This window comes from Pecten maximus, chromosome 2, assembly GCF_902652985.1.
Source record: "Pecten maximus chromosome 2, xPecMax1.1, whole genome shotgun sequence".
NCBI classification, from domain to species: Eukaryota; Metazoa; Mollusca; class Bivalvia; order Pectinida; family Pectinidae; genus Pecten; species Pecten maximus.
In genome coordinates this window covers 16,538,670-16,559,828 of record NC_047016.1, presented here as the reverse complement: position 1 = coordinate 16,559,828, position 21,159 = coordinate 16,538,670, and the positions used below count along the sequence as shown (strand labels likewise).

Below are 21,159 nucleotides of genomic sequence, written 5' to 3'. Positions count from 1 at the left end.
AAACACACATCATTATCTATCTTTGCTTGTATATTAAGTAGTCGGTGACTACTAACTTATGATGTACTGTCTTTTCCTACAATTTGGTCAGATTAGAGAGGTTTCAGTGGTAAGGGAGATAACTGGAGTAGAGTTTTGACAGAGATAGTTTGTGATGATGCTTGCTGATAATTATCTGCATCTTATAGGAAAATCAATTCTGAATGGATCGATAATGCTGATATAGCAGACACCATATGGAAGATGGTGTTTTAGTGAAGCTTTCACCATATCTCTGTATGTAGCACTCTCCATGTAAGGAGATCGTGAGGAGATCATTAAGATACATTAGAATATATTGTGATCTGCACAAATACAATGAAGTGTTGCAAAGGTATAAAAATGTTGTATGTCCACCACATGTGCATCATAAGCAGACATGGAATCGTAAAATAGGACAGAGGTATTTAAGCATATTACAGATACAGGGATATAATTCCATGCTTTATACGCCTCATCGGCATCATTAAATTAGTGAAATATCACCAATATTGAATTATAGTCCAAGATGTGAGGGTATCACTATGGCTTCAGCATGTGCATCAGGCCTACCACTGCAGCTATCCTTGTCTGCTCTAGGTGGTACGGCCTAGGTGGAGGCTGTCCTAGGTGGAGGCTGTCCTAGGTGGAGGCTGTCCAAGGTGGAGGCTGTCCAAGGTGGAGGCTGTCCTAGGTGGAGGCTGTCCTAGGTGGAGGCTGTCCTAGGTGGAGGCTGTCCAAGGTGGAGGCTGTCCTAGGTGGAGGCTGTCCTAGGTGGAGGCTGTCCAAGGTGGAGGCTGTCCAAGGTGGAGGCTGTCCAAGGTGGAGGCTGTCCAAGGTGGAGGCTGTCCTAGGTGGAGGCTGTCAGTGTTATGCTATCCTTGTCTGCTCTAGGTGGTACAGCCTAGGTGGAAGCTGTCCTAGGCCTAGGTGGAGGCTGTCCTAGGTGTAGGTGGAGGCTGTCCTAGGTGTAGGTGGAGGCTGTCCTAGGTGGAGGCTGTCAGTGTTATGCTATCCTTGTCTGCTCTAGGTGGTACAGCCTAGGTTGTTGTGGAGGCTGTCGGTGTTTAAAGGTGTTCCTTTACACAGGTTCAGCAATGTTACAGTATAAATAGGACGAAGATAAGGAAATATTGGCTGATAGATCATATTTCACAATGTTGATAATGAAAATATAAAAACAGGTGTAAAAAGTATATAAAACACCTACGAATAGGCGTCCATAAAGTCTGTATGGCCTACATGGTCAGACTGGCTGTTTTTATGTTCTAATATAAAACTGGTATAAAAGATCTCCATGTTACATGTTTGTCTGTGTAGGAAAGAGTCCAGAACATAAAAAACATCCCCCAGGCTGTCATAAAAAGCAAGGTTAATTCAGACATGATTATATAAAAAAAAAAACTCACAGTTTTTCCTATAATTTAAATGTAATATGATATTCTATCAATACCATTCTCAACTTATTTATCATCTACTTCTGATATGAGTTGTAATGGTGTGACATATGGCATTAGTTAGTGCAGCCATTTTGGATGTACAGGACTATTGTCCATACCTCAGGAAGCTGTCAAGGCTCTGCTTAGCCTTGGACAACACATCACAATCTATCTAGCTTCTTTAATTTGATGTAAGGCAATCTGATGAAGGACAGAATTGGTGATCGCCATGGCGACAGGGGAGTCTTTATATAGTCCACTATAATGGGAGACAGGGTAAACTAATTTCACCTCCATGTAGTAGAGAGTTTCGCACCATAAACCATGACAGAGTCGTAAAGCAGAATGTATTGCTGATCAGGTTTTGATTTGGATACAGTGGTACATAGGACAAGAGACAATAGTCCAGTACAACATAATTGGTCATCCTTCCTGGTCATATATTGACAAGTACTGGCTCAGGGTCCATTCTCGCCAAGGTAAAACATTCAGTCAGATGATAATTTCATTTCATAGATTTAGAAGGGGGAATGGGGGGGGGGGGGGGGGTGAAGAAAATCTATACTCTCCAATCAATAAAAAAACTGTACAGTAACAGCGTTAAGGGTGCTACGCCTGCTTATTTATAAGACATACATAATTTCTGATCAAATTATTTTGCTTGATGGTATATTTGATGGTATCCCTTGAGACAAGGTGGTGTCATCAACTGGAAGGCATCCTTTGAATGTTTGTAATACCAAGTTCAACACAAAGTAGTTCTATAGAATAAAATTTCTCTTTTATTTTGAATAAATCAAACATCAAATGTCTATGAAGTTGGTTCCTATAAATCCATTAGTGGCCTGGAGAGTTCTATTTAGAACATGTTGTTATGGAAACATAGATGAAGTCGGAGGATTGGGTTTTTGTCATTGCCTTGAGAAAGTCTAATGAGAAATGTTATTGGCGTTAAACAGCAACACACTGTCTGTGGGGATCAGAGTTTGGGGCAATTTAACAAACTTGTATAACTAGTGGGATTCCAATACCCATTCCTCATCCTCAAACTCCTCTTTGGAATATTTTCATTTCCGTTTTGGCAATGAGCTTCATTTCATAATTGAAAACCACACCGTAATAAATCTCTTAGAATTATCAGCCAGATCTTTGTAAGTGTACAGTGATTATTGTTTGGTTAAATAAACATCCAATTCCCCGTATATTTGCCGTGTGTTTATGACTTATTACTGGTATCGGTCCTTCACACCTTCCTCTTATCATACACTTTAAAACAAAACAAAAGTATAGCAGCACAGTATCTATCATATCAACAGGATTCCTTAAGCTCTCAATGGAAATCCAGAGGTGTACATCTGAATCCATCATCTTGGAAGAATGTGGGGTTAGAAAGAAACTTTATGATTTCTTTCCATAATTCCCAACAGATTGAGTAAATTGTTTTGAATAACTTTTGTTTAAATCCCCGAGCTCTTGAGATTTTGTTTCTGACATAATGGTAGCTTTGGGATTTATTTTGAAAATATCTTGGACTTTCTCCGCCCCATCCCCATGCTGTAGTAGGATAGGATGAGGTGTATCTACACACTAAGTACAGATAAAATCTGAGCTCTCTCTATAAACATTTCTGCATGGACAAATTCAAAGCAGATTCTATTTTTAGAGAAATCTGAACATCATTCTCATGTCAAATTCAAAAAGTCAAGTAGTTTTGAACTTTTTGAGCTTAATAGATTACATACAAAGTGTAAAAATTCCTAACAGTATTGATGGGTAATATATGTAGCCCATAGTCAGTGATCACCACAGACTGCTAGTAACTTTCATGTATCTCTGTTTCAGAAAACGGCCAGATCCCTTTTTTAAAAGAAAATATCAATATTGAAAAGTTTGTTTGAAATCACCTGTTTGGGTTTCTGATGCCAAGATCTCGTAAAATCCAATATATTGCCTGATTTCCATGGCAACACATAGTTTATGTGCACTCTAACCTTTAAAATCGACAGCAGTAAATATTTTTAGAAACATCTTATATCCTAATTCAATGGAATGGAGAATGATTTCTGAAATGTTAAATCTACTAACACCTTTTAAACTGAAAATGTTGGAGTTGAGATCAACACCAGCTGAACCTTTGAAGCACTGGAGACATTCAGAAACATGTTTCCGTCTTGTCTATTAAATACTAAGATTTAAGAAATAAGTTTACTAAAAAATAAAAATGTTATGCCTTGCCATGAAATGGGGGGGGGGGGGGGGGGGGGGGGGCATGGGCATATGGGTTACCCATGTCCATCCCATCCAATGCAATGTAACTTGCTTTAAACTCAGGAACTGCTGAGGTTTCTGGGTGTCAAGTGGCAGTGGGGGCATTTATATCTTATAGACATTTTCTAGTTTTAAAAATAATTCTGTTATTGATCTGGTAGTTTTTTTTACAGCAGAATGTAAAATAACAAACTAATGTTCCTTCATGGTTCCAACACCCCTCTACTCTCAGAATCTCTCTTAAATATTGTTAGAACTTTTCACGTATTCATGAATATATTTCATTCTCTACCTGGTAATTTTAGTTTCAGGAAACTGTTGGTTTTTACTGTTAATGTCTTTAAATAAGATAATAGCAGTAATTTTCATAGAATTCTATTATGGAGTTAAAATCTGATGTTTTTATTGGTTTTTTTCCTACTGAAATAGATTTGTAGGGTGAATGAGTTCAGTACAATTCCACCTTGGGGAGGGGTTGTCTTGGACCAATTCAAACCCACTACATTTTAAATGTCCTCCATTGTTCTGGTCTCGGGATGGCTGTCTCTGGAGTGGATCTTGTCTGGGAAGGAGAAACGACACAACTAGAAACAACATTATCTGTTACAAGAGTCTCTAGGGAAAAAACTACTGGCACTAGGAGATCGTGCCATTCTGTCAGTTTTTAGGCTGTATATAAAAATTCAACATTTCATGTTGATGGTTAAGTTGCGGTGCAGCCAATTTCTGCATGCATGTCTTCCTGAGATAAGACACCAGACATTATACAGTGAGCCTTGTTAGTTTCAAATTGTGTCCAGAAGGTCCCATCTATCTACAAATCTTTATTGGAGACAATTTTAAATGATGGGCCAATCATATTGAAAGTTTTTTCCAGTGAAAGATGAGTATGTGATAAAATGTCAAAATTTCCATAAAATTTTCCGACACCTTTTTTTCTTAATTCATATTACTAAAGCTAACACGATTGCCATCTGGTGATTGTTTATGCTGAGTGTATGGATGATGCAGGGCAATGGAATTTGAGGGGTATCTTGTACAAAAGGAGAATTGTGTCTAATTCTAGGTTCAACACACACAACTTGGTAAACAATAGATAATCGATGTAAGTACGGAGAACGACCCTTCTGTTTTGATTAGAGTCCATGTTAATTTTGTCATACATCTTTCATGGCAATAACACGTTCCTTGATGTGAGCAGTCTTTATTCCTACCTTTTTCTTCTGTATGTGTCGTTTTGAACAGGTTATCTCCCTTGTCATATAAATAACTCTTTTGTATTAAATTAAAAGGCAGATTTCAACCCACTTCTAACATTTGGTGGTGATAATCTCCCTTTGAACAGAATGATCCCCCTTTGGTGCTACTCTTCAGATGTGATGAAAGGCATCAATAGACTTGTAGGCAGAATCATTAAGCCACAAAATTGAAACAAAACCTGATATCGACCACGCTCTCTCTGAGGAACGAAATTGAACGGCAGCAGTAATGAAATTCGAAATTGAGTTTACTGCAATAGTTGTGATATCTTCCTGAAGACAATGATGAGATGAAAGCTCATTTTAGGCTCTTACAGACTGGATAGGCTGTGGCATGTGAGGTTTAGTTTCAGACAAACAGACGACCAATGTTCGCCGCCTCGCATGACCGTGGTTTAGAGTTGTTCAGTGGTCTTAATGATGTCATCGCCAGGTCATAAACATTTGTAATTTCAGAATTCATGGCAACAGGGTATAGGACCAGGAAGGTTACAGTTGATGAAGGAATCAATTTACTATTCTACTTTTTCTTGAGATTGGAGAAATATTAAATTACACTTCATATTAGTTGAAAATGACTACATCATGTCTGAACTCACCCTATTATTATCCTAAATTGGATTGAAAATGTTAAAGCAATTTGCTTTATGGTACTGAAATGTCAGGTATATTTTAGGGTATAGTGTTAGCAGTATAGATGTCTAATGTTTCAGAGATAAAATGTAACCTCTGCATTAATGAGAACTTTTAGCAGTACTCTTGGTCTCTAGGTATTTGTATAATAAAAACAAGTGCCACCATTATCCATCTCACCACTATCATTCTCATTATCCTCCCCTTTATCTTCATCATTATCGTTATGTACTTCACTAGCACTGCTGGTGACTTCCTTCACATCCATATCACTGGAGACTTTTCTCCATCTCTGAGGAGATTTTTTCAATGACTGCTGTACTTTAATCCACACTTTTCGTTCTCTATGGCACTTATCAGGTGTAGGTATCGCCGTACTACTTTCTTTAAGAATCCACATTTGTGAGCACATATCAGTTTTAGTTCGTACAGTTTTAAAATGACCTAAGGCATCTTGTTTCCTACAATTTGTTGTTTCTGAGATTGTAAGCGCCTGAATACATATCTTACATCTGAACTGACTGAATCTTGAGATATTCACATGTTTTTGGCAGCTGTAGATTTTTGTCAAAAAAAACCGAACTAAACTTGACTGGTGAAAATGTTTTAGGAATAAACAAAACTCAGAAAACATTTTACAAGAGAATTAGTTCCTACGGAGTAGAAGGTTTCTTTATCAACTGAAAAAAACAAAGTTTGCGTTTTTTTCCTTTGGTGCTATTACCTAAAATGCCATTTCTTATGCGTAAATGTCACTCAAAAAGTCAAAGATAAGTTAAGGGAAAGATAAATTATATATATAGGTTTTTATCTTGAACCTTTCACACTAGTAAAGCCATTCTTGAGTGATAAAAAAAGGCGGAACCATTAATTAATTGGCATTACAATTCCACCCTGACTGGAAAGTTTCCAAGATATAGTCTGATACATATACTGAATGGGGTAGGAAGTCCGGAGTTCACCGCCATAGATAATGCTAGTGTTTTAGTCTGAATTTTTGACAGATTGATAAAGAAATATGATAAAAAGGTCACATATCTGAAATAGCAAGTAATTAGCTACTGATTGTTATATGGAGAGAAAGATGTGTACATTTAGGGCACTGGAAGGTGTTGACAAATCTAGGTCAGTTTCTCCACCATCGGAGATGATGGATCCATGAATCTTATCCTAGATTACTATTAATCAAAGTTGATTTTTTTTCAAGGATAGAATAAAAACACAAAATGTATAGTTTGAATATAAAAAAATGATGGCATAGCTGTGTCAAAATTGTGTGAATATAAGTCATGTTTGCTTCTAATATTTGATAAAACAATGAAAAACTGAGATCATTGAGAAAAGAAAAAAGATACTGTTCCTCCTGTAGTAGCATATCTTATCCAGTCCTCCCCTCATACTGTCCCTCCTGTAGTAGCATATCTTATCCAGTCTTCCCCTCATACTGTCCCTCAGAACTGTAACCGAGTATCTTATCCAGTCCTCCCCTCATACTGTCCCTCAGAACTGTCACCGAGTATCTTATCCAGTCCTCCCCTCATACTGTCCCTCAGAACTCTAACCGAGTATCTTATCCAGTCCTCCCCTCATACTGTCCCTCAGAACTGTAACCAAGTATCTTATCCAGTCCTCCCCTCATACTGTCCCTCAGAACTGTAACCGAGTATCTTATCCAGTCCTCCCCTCATACTGTCCCTCAGAACTCTAACCAAGTATCTTATCCAGTCCTCCCCTCATACTGTCCCTCAGAACTGTCACCGAGTATCTTATCCAGTCCTCCCCTCATACTGTCCCTCAGAACTCTAACCGAGTATCTTATCCAGTCCTCCCCTCATACTGTCCCTCAGAACTCTAACCGAGTATCTTATCCAGTCCTCCCCTCATACTGTCCCTCAGAACTGTAACCGAGTATCTTATCCAGTCCTCCCCTCATACTGTCCCTCAGAACTGTAACCGAGTATCTGATCCAGTCCTCCCCTCATACTGTCCCTCAGAACTGTAACCGAGTATCTGATCCAGTCCTCCCCTCATACTGTCCCTCAGAACTGTAACCGAGTATCTTATCCAGTCCTCCCCTCATACTGTCCCTCAGAACTGTAACCGAGTATCTTATCCAGTCCTCCCCTCATACTGTCCCTCAGAACTATAACAGTATCTGATCCAGTCCTCCCCTCATACTGTCCCTCAGAACTGTCACCGAGTATGTTATCCAGTCCTCCCCTCATACTGTCCCTCAGAACTGTAACAGTATCTGATCCAGTCCTCCCCTCATACTGTCCCTCAGAACTGTCACCGAGTATCTTATCCAGTCCTCCCCTCATACTGTCCCTCAGAACTATAACAGTATCTGATCCAGTCCTCCCCTCATACTGTCCCTCAGAACTGTCACCGAGTATCTTATCCAGTCCTCCCCTCATACTGTCCCTCAGAACTCTAACCGAGTATCTTATCCAGTCCTCCCCTCATACTGTCCCTCAGAACTGTAACCGAGTATTTTATCCAGTCCTCCCCTCATACTGTCCCTCAGAACTCTAACCGAGTATCTTATCCAGTCCTCCCCTCATACTGTCCCTCAGAACTCTAACCGAGTATCTGATCCAGTCCTCCCCTCATACTGTCCCTCAGAACTCTAACCAAGTATCTTATCCAGTCCTCCCCTCATACTGTCCCTCAGAACTGTAACCGAGTATTTTATCCAGTCCTCCCCTCATACTGTCCCTCAGAACTCTAACCGAGTATCTTATCCAGTCCTCCCCTCATACTGTCCCTCAGAACTCTAACCAAGTATCTTATCCAGTCCTCCCCTCATACTGTCCCTCAGAACTGTCACCGAGTATCTTATCCAGTCCTCCCCTCATACTGTCCATCAGAACTGTCACCGAGTATCTTATCCAGTCCTCCCCTCATACTGTCCCTCAGAACTATAACCGAGTATCTTATCCAGTCCTCCCCTCATACTGTCCCTCAGAACTGTAACCGAGCATCTTATCCAGTCCTCCCCTCATACTGTCCCTCAGAACTGTAACCGAGCATCTTATCCAGTCCTCCCCTCATACTGTCCCTCAGAACTGTAACCGAGTATCTTATCCAGTCCTCCCCTCATACTGTCCCTCAGAACTGTAACCGAGTATCTTATCCAGTCCTCCCCTCATACTGTCCCTCAGAACTGTAACCGAGTATCTGATCCAGTCCTCCCCTCATACTGTCCCTCAGAACTGTAACCGAGTATCTTATCCAGTCCTCCCCTCATACTGTCCCTCAGAACTGTAACCGAGTATCTTATCCAGTCCTCCCCTCATACTGTCCCTCAGAACTGTAACCGAGTATCTGATCCAGTCCTCCCCTCATACTGTCCCTCAGAACTGTAACCGAGTATCTTATCCAGTCCTCCCCTCATACTGTCCCTCAGAACTCTAACCGAGTATCTTATCCAGTCCTCCCCTCATACTGTCCCTCAGAACTGTAACCAAGTATCTTATCCAGTCCTCCCCTAATACTGTCCCTCAGAACTGTAACCGAGTATCTTATCCAGTCCTCCCCTCATACTGTCCCTCAGAACTGTAACCGAGTATCTTATCCAGTCCTCCCCTCATACTGTCCCTCAGAACTCTAACCGAGTATCTTATCCAGTCCTCCCCTCATACTGTCCCTCAGAACTCTAACCGAGTATCTTATCCAGTCCTCCCCTCATACTGTCCCTCAGAACTCTAACCGAGTATCTTATCCAGTCCTCCCCTCATACTGTCCCTCAGAACTCTAACCAAGTATCTTATCCAGTCCTCCCCTCATACTGTCCCTCAGAACTCTAACCGAGTATCTTATCCAGTCCTCCCCTCATACTGTCCCTCAGAACTGTAACCGAGTATCTTATCCAGTCCTCCCCTCATACTGTCCCTCAGAACTCTAACCAAGTATCTTATCCAGTCCTCCCCTCATACTGTCCCTCAGAACTATAACAGTATCTGATCCAGTCCTCCCCTCATACTGTCCCTCAGAACTCTAACCGAGTATCTTATCCAGTCCTCCCCTCATACTGTCCCTCAGAACTATAACCAAGTATCTTATCCAGTCCTCCCCTCATACTGTCCCTCAGAACTATAACCAAGTATCTTATCCAGTCCTCCCCTCATACTGTCCCTCAGAACTGTAGCCGAGTATCTTATCCAGTCCCTCACACTATTACCTCAGTATAAATGTACCTCTCTACTTTCTTACTACAGATACCAATTAAGTATACAGCCATTACACAACCACTTTATGTAGCAGTACATCTCACAACAGTATCGGTACCGTTTTACCGATATTAACAGCTATCACATGATGTCAGCAGATCACACGAGAGAAATTGAGATTCCATCCTGTAATGCTGTACATCCAACACCAAGGAGACGTAATTTGTGATCTCACTGCCTCGTTTTATATTAATAATAAACATTTGAAGTAACAGTTGTCGCGGTTAATGATGGAGATTATAGACCTAACTACCCATGTGTTTCGTCTGTTTCATGTCCCATATCACTATGTTATTTCTTATAGATTCATAACAAAAAATAGACCTTGTAGCATTGCAATGTTAAGTGATACAGGGAATGGTATATGCTCAACTGTTTACAAGATGGAGTAACAAGACAAAACAAGAGGTTTGAAAAGCGGCATGAGAACATGTTATCTGTATTATAAACGGAAAGTAAATAAAAAAAATGTCGCTCTCAAACTTATCCATGAATGCCAATGCACATCAGGACATTGGACGTCAACCTCAAGTTGTTTTGGCAAAACTGTTGAGAAACTGTCCAAGGCCATACTCCTAAAAGTTTAGATATCAACAAAATAGTTTTACAAGGGAACTATTGACTGGTTGTGAAGTATGGTGTGTTTGACAGTATAGAAATGGTATTTGATGTAGTCCAATAACAGGTGTAAGAAATTTTGGGTTTTGTGGCCCCTCCTGGCTTGGTGGTCCCTCCTGGCTTTGTGGCCCCTCCTGGCTTGATGGCCCCTCCTGGTTTGATGGCCCCTCCTGGCTTGGTGGCCCCTCCTGGTTTGTGGCTCCTCCTGGTTTGTGGCCCCTCCTGGCTTGGTGGCCCCTCCTGGTTTGTGGCCCCTCCTGGTTTGTGGCCCCTCCTGGCTTGGTGGCCCCTCCTGGCTTGGTGGCCCCTCCTGGTTTGTGGCCCCTCCTGGCTTGGTGGCCCCTCCTGACTTTGTGGCCCTTGCTGAAGGCTACACTCCATATCTCTCTTCCTCATTCTGCATACTATAGCACTCACATGTTGAGGTATTTACGATTTATTCTGTGTTAAAACCCTTCAATTTTGAAGTAGTACTTATTAAGTATTTTAATTGTTGTAGAAAATATTAGATGGCATTGAATGATTACAAAGAAGGATGTTAGATAACAAGAGAGGTGGCAATAGATATCACCTGTGTCTACTGTGGTTCCTACCACACATGGCCATAGATATCACCTGTGTCTACTGTGGTTCTTACCACACATGGCCATCAGGTGAATAGATTTTAAGTGAATAATAGATTTACATGGCACAGGAGGGCAAAGTGGAAAATTTGCCAATTTCTTTTTAACAAGTTTTCCATTAGACATTTGTGCCCTGTGTCAATACGGAATGTTGCTGCAATCTCCTGCCGCCATTTTTCCGTGCCTGGTGACTCTTTTGTTAGAAGACTATTGATTTGTGCAGTACTAGTTGAGGAGGAGATTTTTGGTTGAGTGTTGTAGTAGAGATTTAGTGGCACTAGCTTGCTCTGAGCCTTGCTGTTAAGAAAGCCTAGCTTAAAGTATCATACTTATTGACAGCCTGTCATCATCCTTCTCCATAATGGTGATATCATGAAGTCAACTTGGATAGTGAAACAGGTTAAATTATAACCATATGGCTATAGACATCTCACATTTATTTACATCTTTTGGAATAAAATTATATGAATTTATTGAATTTATTTAGTGTTTTACAGCATTCAGACATTTATTTATTTTTTTTTTTTTTATTCAGACATTTATAATCTGTCTTACCTACAAATATTCAAGCTTTTGCACAGGATAATTCAATTTGACCAAACAGATTAATTTAATATCATAAATTTTTAGATTAAGTAATTAGTATTATATAATTACTGCTTGACCAATCAGATTCATGTTCTTTTTCATATTGAAATCAGTTTGGCCAATCAAGTTCCATGTAACATATTGAGATTTGTAAAAAGCTCCTCTAGCAGAGTGGACCAAGGTGTCTATGTTTAGAAAACTAATCGGTCGTCTATCACTCTTTGCAAAAATATTGGTATCATATCTGAAGCTTCAATCAGAGAATGTTCTAGAACCTGTAAATAGGAGATATTAGTGCTAAACTTCCTGGTACGCCTCCTACAGATATAGGCTGTGACATGTACTTTCAACACTACGGTAGATGCTCATATTAGATAGAAATATATCTTAGAATGGGGAAAAAGATTCAGGAAAGAAAAATGAAGATGTATAATTATGTTTTGTGTAAACATGTAAAAAACTATAATAATGTTAGAATTATAACAGGTTTACATTGTATACTTCTGGGATTATATCATTAAGAGTGTATCATCATCATATATAAAATTGTTTTCATTCTTTTCCTGGCCAAGCAGTTCAATTTTTTTTCTTTTCTGTCTTTCTAGAATCCGACAAGAGATCAGTGGTGGAGCATGGTGTCCAAAAGAACAAATAACCATGGATTCCTATGAATATCTCCAAATTGACCTTGACCAACTGACCGTCATTACCAAGGTTGAAGTTCAAGGTCGTTTTGGCAATGGACAGGTAAGGATGATTATAGAAGAAAAAATGCAAACAAGTCTTAATAATCACAATTGATCATTAGTATGGCAGTTGTTGATATCAAAAGGTTAGATTTATAGGGAGAATATTTCACAAAAAAATTGATACCTTGTTAATAAAAGCAGAAAATAAAATTACGGTCTGTTTCATAAATCATTTAATCAATGCATCCTTTCTTCAGAATTTTATCAAACTGCAAAAAATTAATTCTTTGAAATAAATAACAGTATTTTCATATCAGTTCTCGTGTCCTGTTTAGGAGATATCCAGTTCTGGAAATGTCCAGTTTGAACTGGCTAGAATGTTACCAAGGTTTAAGATGTCAGGTTGGAAAGACAAGGATAGGATTGATCCTATTTTGGAAACCCCAAGCCTGGAAGTTTTTTTATAACAGGCATTGATGTGGGCCAGTTTGGACTGACCAGTATTATTCAATCTGACATGTTAAGCCTATAAAGTCTGACAAAGCTCTGAGAAAAGTCTGAAAATTCAAGGGAGGTAAATCACTTATCCTAATGACATTATGTCCAGCGGTGTCTGGACAGAGACGAATGGCTGTATTCATGGCATATCCATGGTGATAGTAACGGCTTATAGACTTCACAAAGCCTTACTGACAGCAACACTCTGCAGCACAGATCTCACGCCAGTCCGTTTGTCATCTTTGGTGTCCCAAATGTTGTTCCCCTAAATCCTGATCCTACTTCCTTAGTTTCTGTCCTTGCAGTATTTATTGAATAGAGTACTGTTTTGGTTAACCAGAGTCACTCATGGTTAAGGAAATGGTGGTTGAGATCATTCGCCACCAACATGTATGGTGACCATTGTTGACCAGGACCAACTTGTCACCTGTTAACCTTGAAGCTTGTTATGAGCTCTTAGGAAGTCAAGGATAGGATTAATGATAGGAGCTCTTACTAATGATGATAAATTACTGTTACTGTTGAAATTTTAACCTTGTCCTTGGGCTCTATCACCTTGATTCCCTCTCTCTAACTGTCCCTCATTCATCATCCTCCTTTGGAGTTTTATAAAATCAGAAATGTCTGTTGCTAAACTTTTAACATAGATTAATCTATCCATTTAGTATATTTGAATTCCATTAAAATGAATTTCAATCATTTTTTGAATTTGATATTTTTGTGTTGTTGGAGTTGACAACCTTTGATTAAATCATCCATCTTGGCCCAGCATGTTTAAAAGTAAGAATGACAATATAATTTGGTGTTTGGAAGTGTTAATAACAACATATCTACACTTGATATTGTAGTCAAAAAAAGGCTGTGAATTTAATCTGGTATTTCATAGTGTGCCTATATAATTAGGTACTAGGTAGGATTGGCCTTTCAGCTCCTGAGCTTTTTATAATGATAAGCATACCTGTCAGGGAGTGATTGATGCCCAAACAGGTGAAAACCAGGTGAAAATTAATTAACTTCCATGTGCTTCACTACCTACCCATGGCGACTTACCTGCCTGAAAAAACATCATTTGTTCTTGAAGGTAAAAAATATCATGAGCTGTCAACTTTTATCAAAATCGAGGTCATGTCTTTTCAGATAGGAATGTCGAGCCCATGACATGGAGTGCGTTTTGTAACATGGCAATTTCCAAGTTTTTGTTACGTTCTGATCCTGTTTCATTCATCAATAATCAATCTATCAATAAGAAATGTCACTGTACGATAACCAGTTATCATTAAAATCTCTCGAAATCATCACATACTCTTGGTGTAGTCCAATAACACTCGACATCATTAAAATCTCTCGAAATCATCACATACTCTTGGTGCAGTCCAATAACACTCGACAAACATGAGAGGCTTTCTTTATGAATTAATACTGATTAGTTTGTTACGGTTCATTTTGGGAAGTGGAACTGACCATTGAAGTATACTAGTTTTCCTCTAACTATGTGAGATATAGGTACAATTATCTTAGAAATATAGGTACAATTATCTCCGAAATATAGGTACAATTATCTCCGAAATATAGGTACAATTATCTCAGAAATATAGGTACAATTATCTCAGAAATATAGGTACAATTATCTCAGAAATATAGGTACAATTATCTCAGAAATAAATTCTAAGAAACTTTTTTTGGTATATAAAAACTTCTGCAAAGATTTAGTATAAACTTCTATCAATATTTAAGGTTTTACATTGAATCTGTCTCTGAGATATCACTAAATATCATTAAAAGTTTTTCACAAGACAGAATTCTCATGTCATGAAGCTGAGTACACTTTGGCAGCCAAGAAAATGTTGAGGATGCTATCATTACACTGCAAGTGTGATATTGTGGCTCAAGTCTTAGCCACCATAGTGGAGATATAGCAGACAGCACACGTACGAGAGGCCACACTAGTGGCCTGGCAGGGACATGATGGATTTGGATGAAAAGTACCTCAAAATAAATTACTTCTGTTTATGATCTATTGGTACACCAGAATTATGATTAACGGCCTGGGCTTCAGTGGAATACCTACCCTAGCAAACTTCAACAATATGTATGCTAAAACATGATTAATTTAGATAATTACAGATACAAATGTACACCAATTTGAAGTATTTTACTGTCAGAAATGTGTGGAAATAACTTGATAGAAACAAAAACAAAAAATGATACAGTAGAACAAGAAGATTCCATGTTCAGTTTCGATATATATCAACATCAGTTTAAAAGTACATTGACCCTGGAATATTTCTCTGTTATCTCTATTGTATTGATAATTGGTGGAGATTATATTTATTGTTTTGATAACTAGTCACTACACATCTGAACTAAGATAACGAGAACACTAAGTATGGTATTGATGAAAAGTCAGAGAGCAAGAACCTTTAGTAAGATCTAGGGAAATCATGACGAATCTGAATTTAATCATCCTCATCATTAACCATAAAACATATTGTTGAGCTGGATTCACTGACCTCTGGTCCTAACACAGAGAGGTCATGATGGCCCCTATACACAATCTTTATTTCCTCTGATACAACTCCAGTACAGATTTGTGGAGCGTCAAATGAAATTGATCCTGTTGATAAAGTAATGATAACAATAGGTGTTGGATTAGAGTGGACACTCTCAACGTTCCCCAGCCAGCTGGTGTATACTGTATATTGTACTGGTCTTGGTCATGCTCTATGTGTAAACTTGTTTGCGTATCATTTCAAAATATATTCTTGCTTCGAGATTTCTTTTTATTTTGAAAATAACTTTTCCATAATCACCACAACACAGAACCTATATGATAAACCAGAAAACTAGAGTATAACTGGGATGTTTGTCTGAAAAAAGAACCAGTATAATTATGCTTAAATTTCACATCTATTCTTACAAATTAGTTTAAAAAAAAAAACACATGCAGGGCTAAAGGTAGGTTGATCTTCCTTGTTGTATTATACAACTTGATTGTGAACAGTTTCACAAACTATCCTTCGACTTTGATCAGGTGATGGAACCTTAAACCGTAGACGTATTAGAAAATGGGGAAATGTGGTTGAAATATATTTACTCTAAAAGATTCAAGTTAAAGTCATGCAACAACACTTGTGAGAGAAGTCAATTATATTTCTCAATCTGGGAAGGCACTATGAGTAGATAAAGGTATTCTCTGTGGAAATCAGAAACTAGAAGCAATCTATAGCCGCCTGTCTTGTCTAGTCTAGTCGGCTTTGTCACCCTAAACCCTGTTTTTCTCACAAAGAAAAAAAACATATTCAGTTGCAAATATCATCAGGATAAAAAGAAAATCATTTTATTGTTATAAGAAATAAAAACTATCACACATAAAAAGAAAAGTAATCAATTTTGCATAGATAATAATTCTTTGTGAACTTTTAAGATTATTTTTCTTTAAGCTTAACCAGTACTGAATTTCCTTTCTTTTTTTAAAAATAAATTTGAAATTATGAAGAAATTCCAAAATCAATCTGACTTCATACCTCTAGGGTGTTTAAAAGATAAAAACAATATGTTTTTAAGCCATAAATTATAAATCAGTGATACAGATGTTTTAATTAGTACATAGTGAGAGTTTGTAAGTTGTTGGTACATGTATGTGATCAAGTCAGTTTTAAAAATGGCACAGGTAATTGCTAAAATGCAATAAATAAATAAATAAATAGATAAATAAATAAATAAATAAATACAAAACAAATAAATACACTATGTACACGGTGTAAGTTTTTACCCATGTAGATTGTGTTTGACTACTGAAGATTTGTAGTTTAAAGTTGTACAGAAATTAATTAGAAACTTTTTACACCTGTTGGAAAAGTATTGTAAATGTTTTGAGAATGATTAAACACATTTTGTTGCCTTCTGAACTTTAGAAGAATATATTCAAAATGTCAGATAGACGATAGAAGCTTTAATTGAGATTGAGAGCCAGAAACGGGTTCGAAACAAAAAAAAACTTGAGATTAAACACATTCTAAAAATGACATAGCATTTTGTTAGTATTCAGTACGGTAGTCTTGCTGACATCTTCATTTAAGTAATGAAAGAAAATGTATGTGTCCTAATGCCAACAATGGTCTCTTATTTATTCGTGTTTTAGCAAGTCATTTTATTTCGATAAAAAAACCCACCTTTTGTGCATGTTGAATATTTCTTTAAGTTTAACTTTGATGCTTTGTTATTTAACGGACCACACTGTATGTTTTTACCTTTATGTTAAAGACATCTCAACCATTCATTAATATCACTGATCTATACAAGACCTTCCCTCTTTGGTATTTGTTTTTTTTTATTCCGATCAGACACGAAAGTGAATTGCATTGTAGGAGAAGTTTTTATACAAGGAATGTGCATAACTTTGTAATGACATTTTCATGCCGAAGATTTGATTTAGAGGATAAGATTAAAAATGGCTTTAAATAGTGAGCAGGTCTGTTACATACAGGGTGTCTGTGTACTATGTATGATAACGTATCCCTACAAAGGCTTAGCGGAGAAAACATAGAAACTTGTTTTTGTGGGAGACAAGAATCCGTGTTCAATACAGCTTTATTGAAAGTTAGGACTGCACAAAAACACACTGTCCATATTGGAAATATCCAACAGTCATAGAGCCATAAGATTGGGTTTTTTTAGCGAAGGTTGATTCGTTCATGAGACAGGACATGAAAAGGGTATACAGGGTGCCAGATCACATTTTATCTGGTCGAGAGATTGACAGTTTCCTAGGATTGGAATCGAACAGAATTTCATCTCACAATTTCACGGCCGATTTGCCACTAGAGAGGTGCACAAAGGTTCATTACTCCCAATGTATGCCTCAGTGACAAGCATGAATATGGTCCAATAAGAAGTTTTAATAAATTCCTTCTCTGACCCCAGATATGAGTCTTGTGAAAACTCAAAAGATAGTCTCTCTATTGTGTCAGAAGGAGAAATCAAGTTGGGTAATTAGTTTCGATTCGAAAATGATAGAGATCAGCTGGTTCATTGGGAAGCTTTAATCATACATCAGGGTCAGCTAGAATCTTTAATCCCATGTCCAGTTCAAGGAGGGGCCGCATGTGCGCACTTAGTTACTTATTAATTGGATAAGAATTCCCTGGGCAGACATATTTTTATAGATTTCTAGCCAAAAGACACATAATTATGTATAGCTCATTTGATGTGAATTTAAATGGGAAATAAAGAAACTTCCTGCCACATTATGCTTTTGCCAAGATTCCATTCAACTACGGAAGGGGAAAGTTTAGGGAATCAGCTTACACATTTCTTGCCAAAATATTTTTCAAAAAATGATATGTTCAATATCTGCTTTACACTGTTATAGTGGAAAAGTCATCACAGTTAAGACAATAATAAGTTAAAAAATGATGTTTGATGTGGAGACAGAATCGGTCGTATGTATGTTGGAAGGATACCTGTCATAATTGTTACCAGAAAAACAAAAATGTTTGTTTTCCGCTACATGCAAATGATATGGTTTTGTAGTACAGTATGTGTTACTGTGCCAACAGCTGACCTCTGAAATGTGCCTAGATTATACCTGTCGTACTTCAAAGGCGGATGCAATTCTGTCCACCCAGACATTCAGAAGACAGTGCCTACTCACTGGGAGGAGGGCGCCTACTATATTTAGATACAAACCCCAGACAGTACAGAAAGTAAATATAATTTTATATCGTTGAATTTATTATTGGTTGTATATTGTATGAAGCATCAGACTGTGGAATAACAGAAAGACTGGAAATGTTCTTACGACAGCAAATATATCATTACTGATGTCATCCCTAAATGTGATATTACGACAGCAAATATATCATTACTGATGTCATCCCTAGACGTGATATTACGACAGCAAATATATCATTACTGATGTCATCCCTAGACGTGATATTACGACAACAAATATATCATTACTGATGTCATCCCTAGACGTGATATTACGACAACAAATATATCATTACTGATGTCATCCCTAGACGTGATATTACGACAACAAATATACCATTACTGATGTCATCCCTAGACGTGATATTACGACAACAAATATATCATTACTGATGTCATCCCTAGACGTGATATTACGACGGCAAATATATCATTACTGATGTCATCCCTAGACGTGATATTACGACGGCAAATATACCATTACTGATGTCATCCCTAGACGTCATATTACGACAACAAATATACCATTACTGAAGTTATCCTACTTACACCAACTATGTAGAAATTTATTGGTGTCTTGCACAGTTTCACATTTCTATCTGGCAGCCCCCAGGTTTGTACTTGGAGTAGTAAGGATTGACAGACTTTCACATCAGGCCTTACGGATGATGGAGTCTGAGCTATTCTTATCTCAGATGAACAACCCTACAGGGATACACGCAGTCATCATGGACCACTTTTAGAATTTTAAAGATGCACATTGTAGCAATCTGATGAATCTTTAATGAAGTTGAAATCAGCAACAAACACAGAGCAGAAACAAAACAATATGGCTGCCTGAACAGGAACAATAGTCAGTGTGATAGGTAGTGAGGTTTATAGGGTCGTGTGATAGGTAGTGAGGTTTATGGGGCCGTGTCATATAGACAGGATGTAGAGACAGGTTCGTATTCTCAATGTGCACTCACCTTTAATGGGTGGTGAGTGTAACATGGAGTTTGATGATAAAACACCATTATTTACACAAAAATCTATATCAATATTTATTTATGGTTAACTCCAGGATTACTGTTTTGTACAGCAGTATAGTTGTTGCCTTTACGGTCGTCTTTCAATAAAAAAAATCTCAAATATTTTGCAGGGTTTACATTTTCGTATTTGCAGTTGGGTGATTGTTTCTGAATATTCTGATAATGTTGCATATGCCTGTCTATAATGACATTATGATGGAATTGTACTTTAAAACCACTTCATTTTTTGAGTATCTAAACGGCACCAGGAAGGGAGTTACTTGTATCTAACTTCCATGTGTCTGAAAGGTTCAGTGGCCGACAGCCATGTTGATTTTGTGGGGGACAATCAATATCTACAACTGTTTTGTTTACTGTCATTAAACTTTGGGTAGATTATAATACATTAGTTAACAGTAATGAACAATTCAAAAACAGGGTGAGGAAACTTTGAACACTGCTTAATCAATTACAATAAAACTGGCAAAAATTCCCCCCCTCGTTAACTATTTTTAGCTCACTGTAGTGATCAAACAGTTGTCCACCAGTCCGAAATTTTTTGACATTTTTAATATAGATTTAAACAAGAAATATCTTTAAAAAAGATAAACAGCATAGTTTTAATGCTGGTGGTTATAATGTAAAACTGCTGGTGAAATAAATTAACGAACTAATTAATAAATGCGCAGTTTCAGCTCGGATAACAAAATTATATCAGTTTGAATCATTTTTGGTGATAATAAGACTGCATTCAAATCAGGAATATAATTTTATTAATGTGTCATTTGAATAGATACATCCACGTATTCAGCTTGCATTCAATCTTAATTTTGTTTCGTCTTTAACTGCATATCTGCATTTTGCATTTACCGCTACATTGACCAATCACATACTTCATCTTGACCAGTAACGCCACTTTTCGCGTACTTCATCTTGACCAGTAACTCCACTTTTCGCGTCATATCCGGGGTCAAAAGAAAATTATACGGCTATGCCGAAAAATATCTAAATTTCAATTCTCTCTTTAGATTTTAATTTTCATAGTTTCATTCATTTACCTTTTAAATTTTTCAGGGAAAGGAATTTGCTGAACACTTTTTACTGGAATACCAGAGAGAGGATGATGGTGAATGGATACGATTCCGAGACCGACGAGGTCGAGAGGTAGGGACACAAAACCATAATCATTCAAATGTGAAAATAAGTTAGAAAAATTATAGGAAGAAAACCATTGTCCAGTATAACATGCAATGTTAACCCCAGCTCCTCCCCCTACCACTACCTGAAGTGGAATAAAATAATGATTTTCACATGATTGTCCCCTCCCCATCCCCCAACAAAATAAGTTTTGTTTCATCTACTCTACACACACACTTCCCCTTTCCCCCTCAAAAACGGAACCCAACACTTATTGATATCAAAGACACTGCATACAATCAAAACAAGTGAGATTTAATGTTGAGATAAATAAAATAACATCATATGGATGACCATATGCTGCAAAGAACTTCAACAGATCCAACCAATAAATTATCAACATAGTTTACTATTCTGTGTGTTTACCCCTTTTCC

General features: G+C 37.7%; 1 protein-coding gene across 1 annotated transcript in view; it reads left to right on the top strand.

Moving 5' to 3' along the window:
• Window positions 1–21,159, top strand: part of LOC117319734 (discoidin domain-containing receptor 2-like) — a 178,359-nt gene that overhangs the window by 137,650 nt on the left and 19,550 nt on the right. The window contains 2 exon segments of the mRNA XM_033874490.1: window positions 12,284–12,425; window positions 20,662–20,751. Coding sequence (XP_033730381.1) covers window positions 12,284–12,425; window positions 20,662–20,751 — 232 coding nt within the window.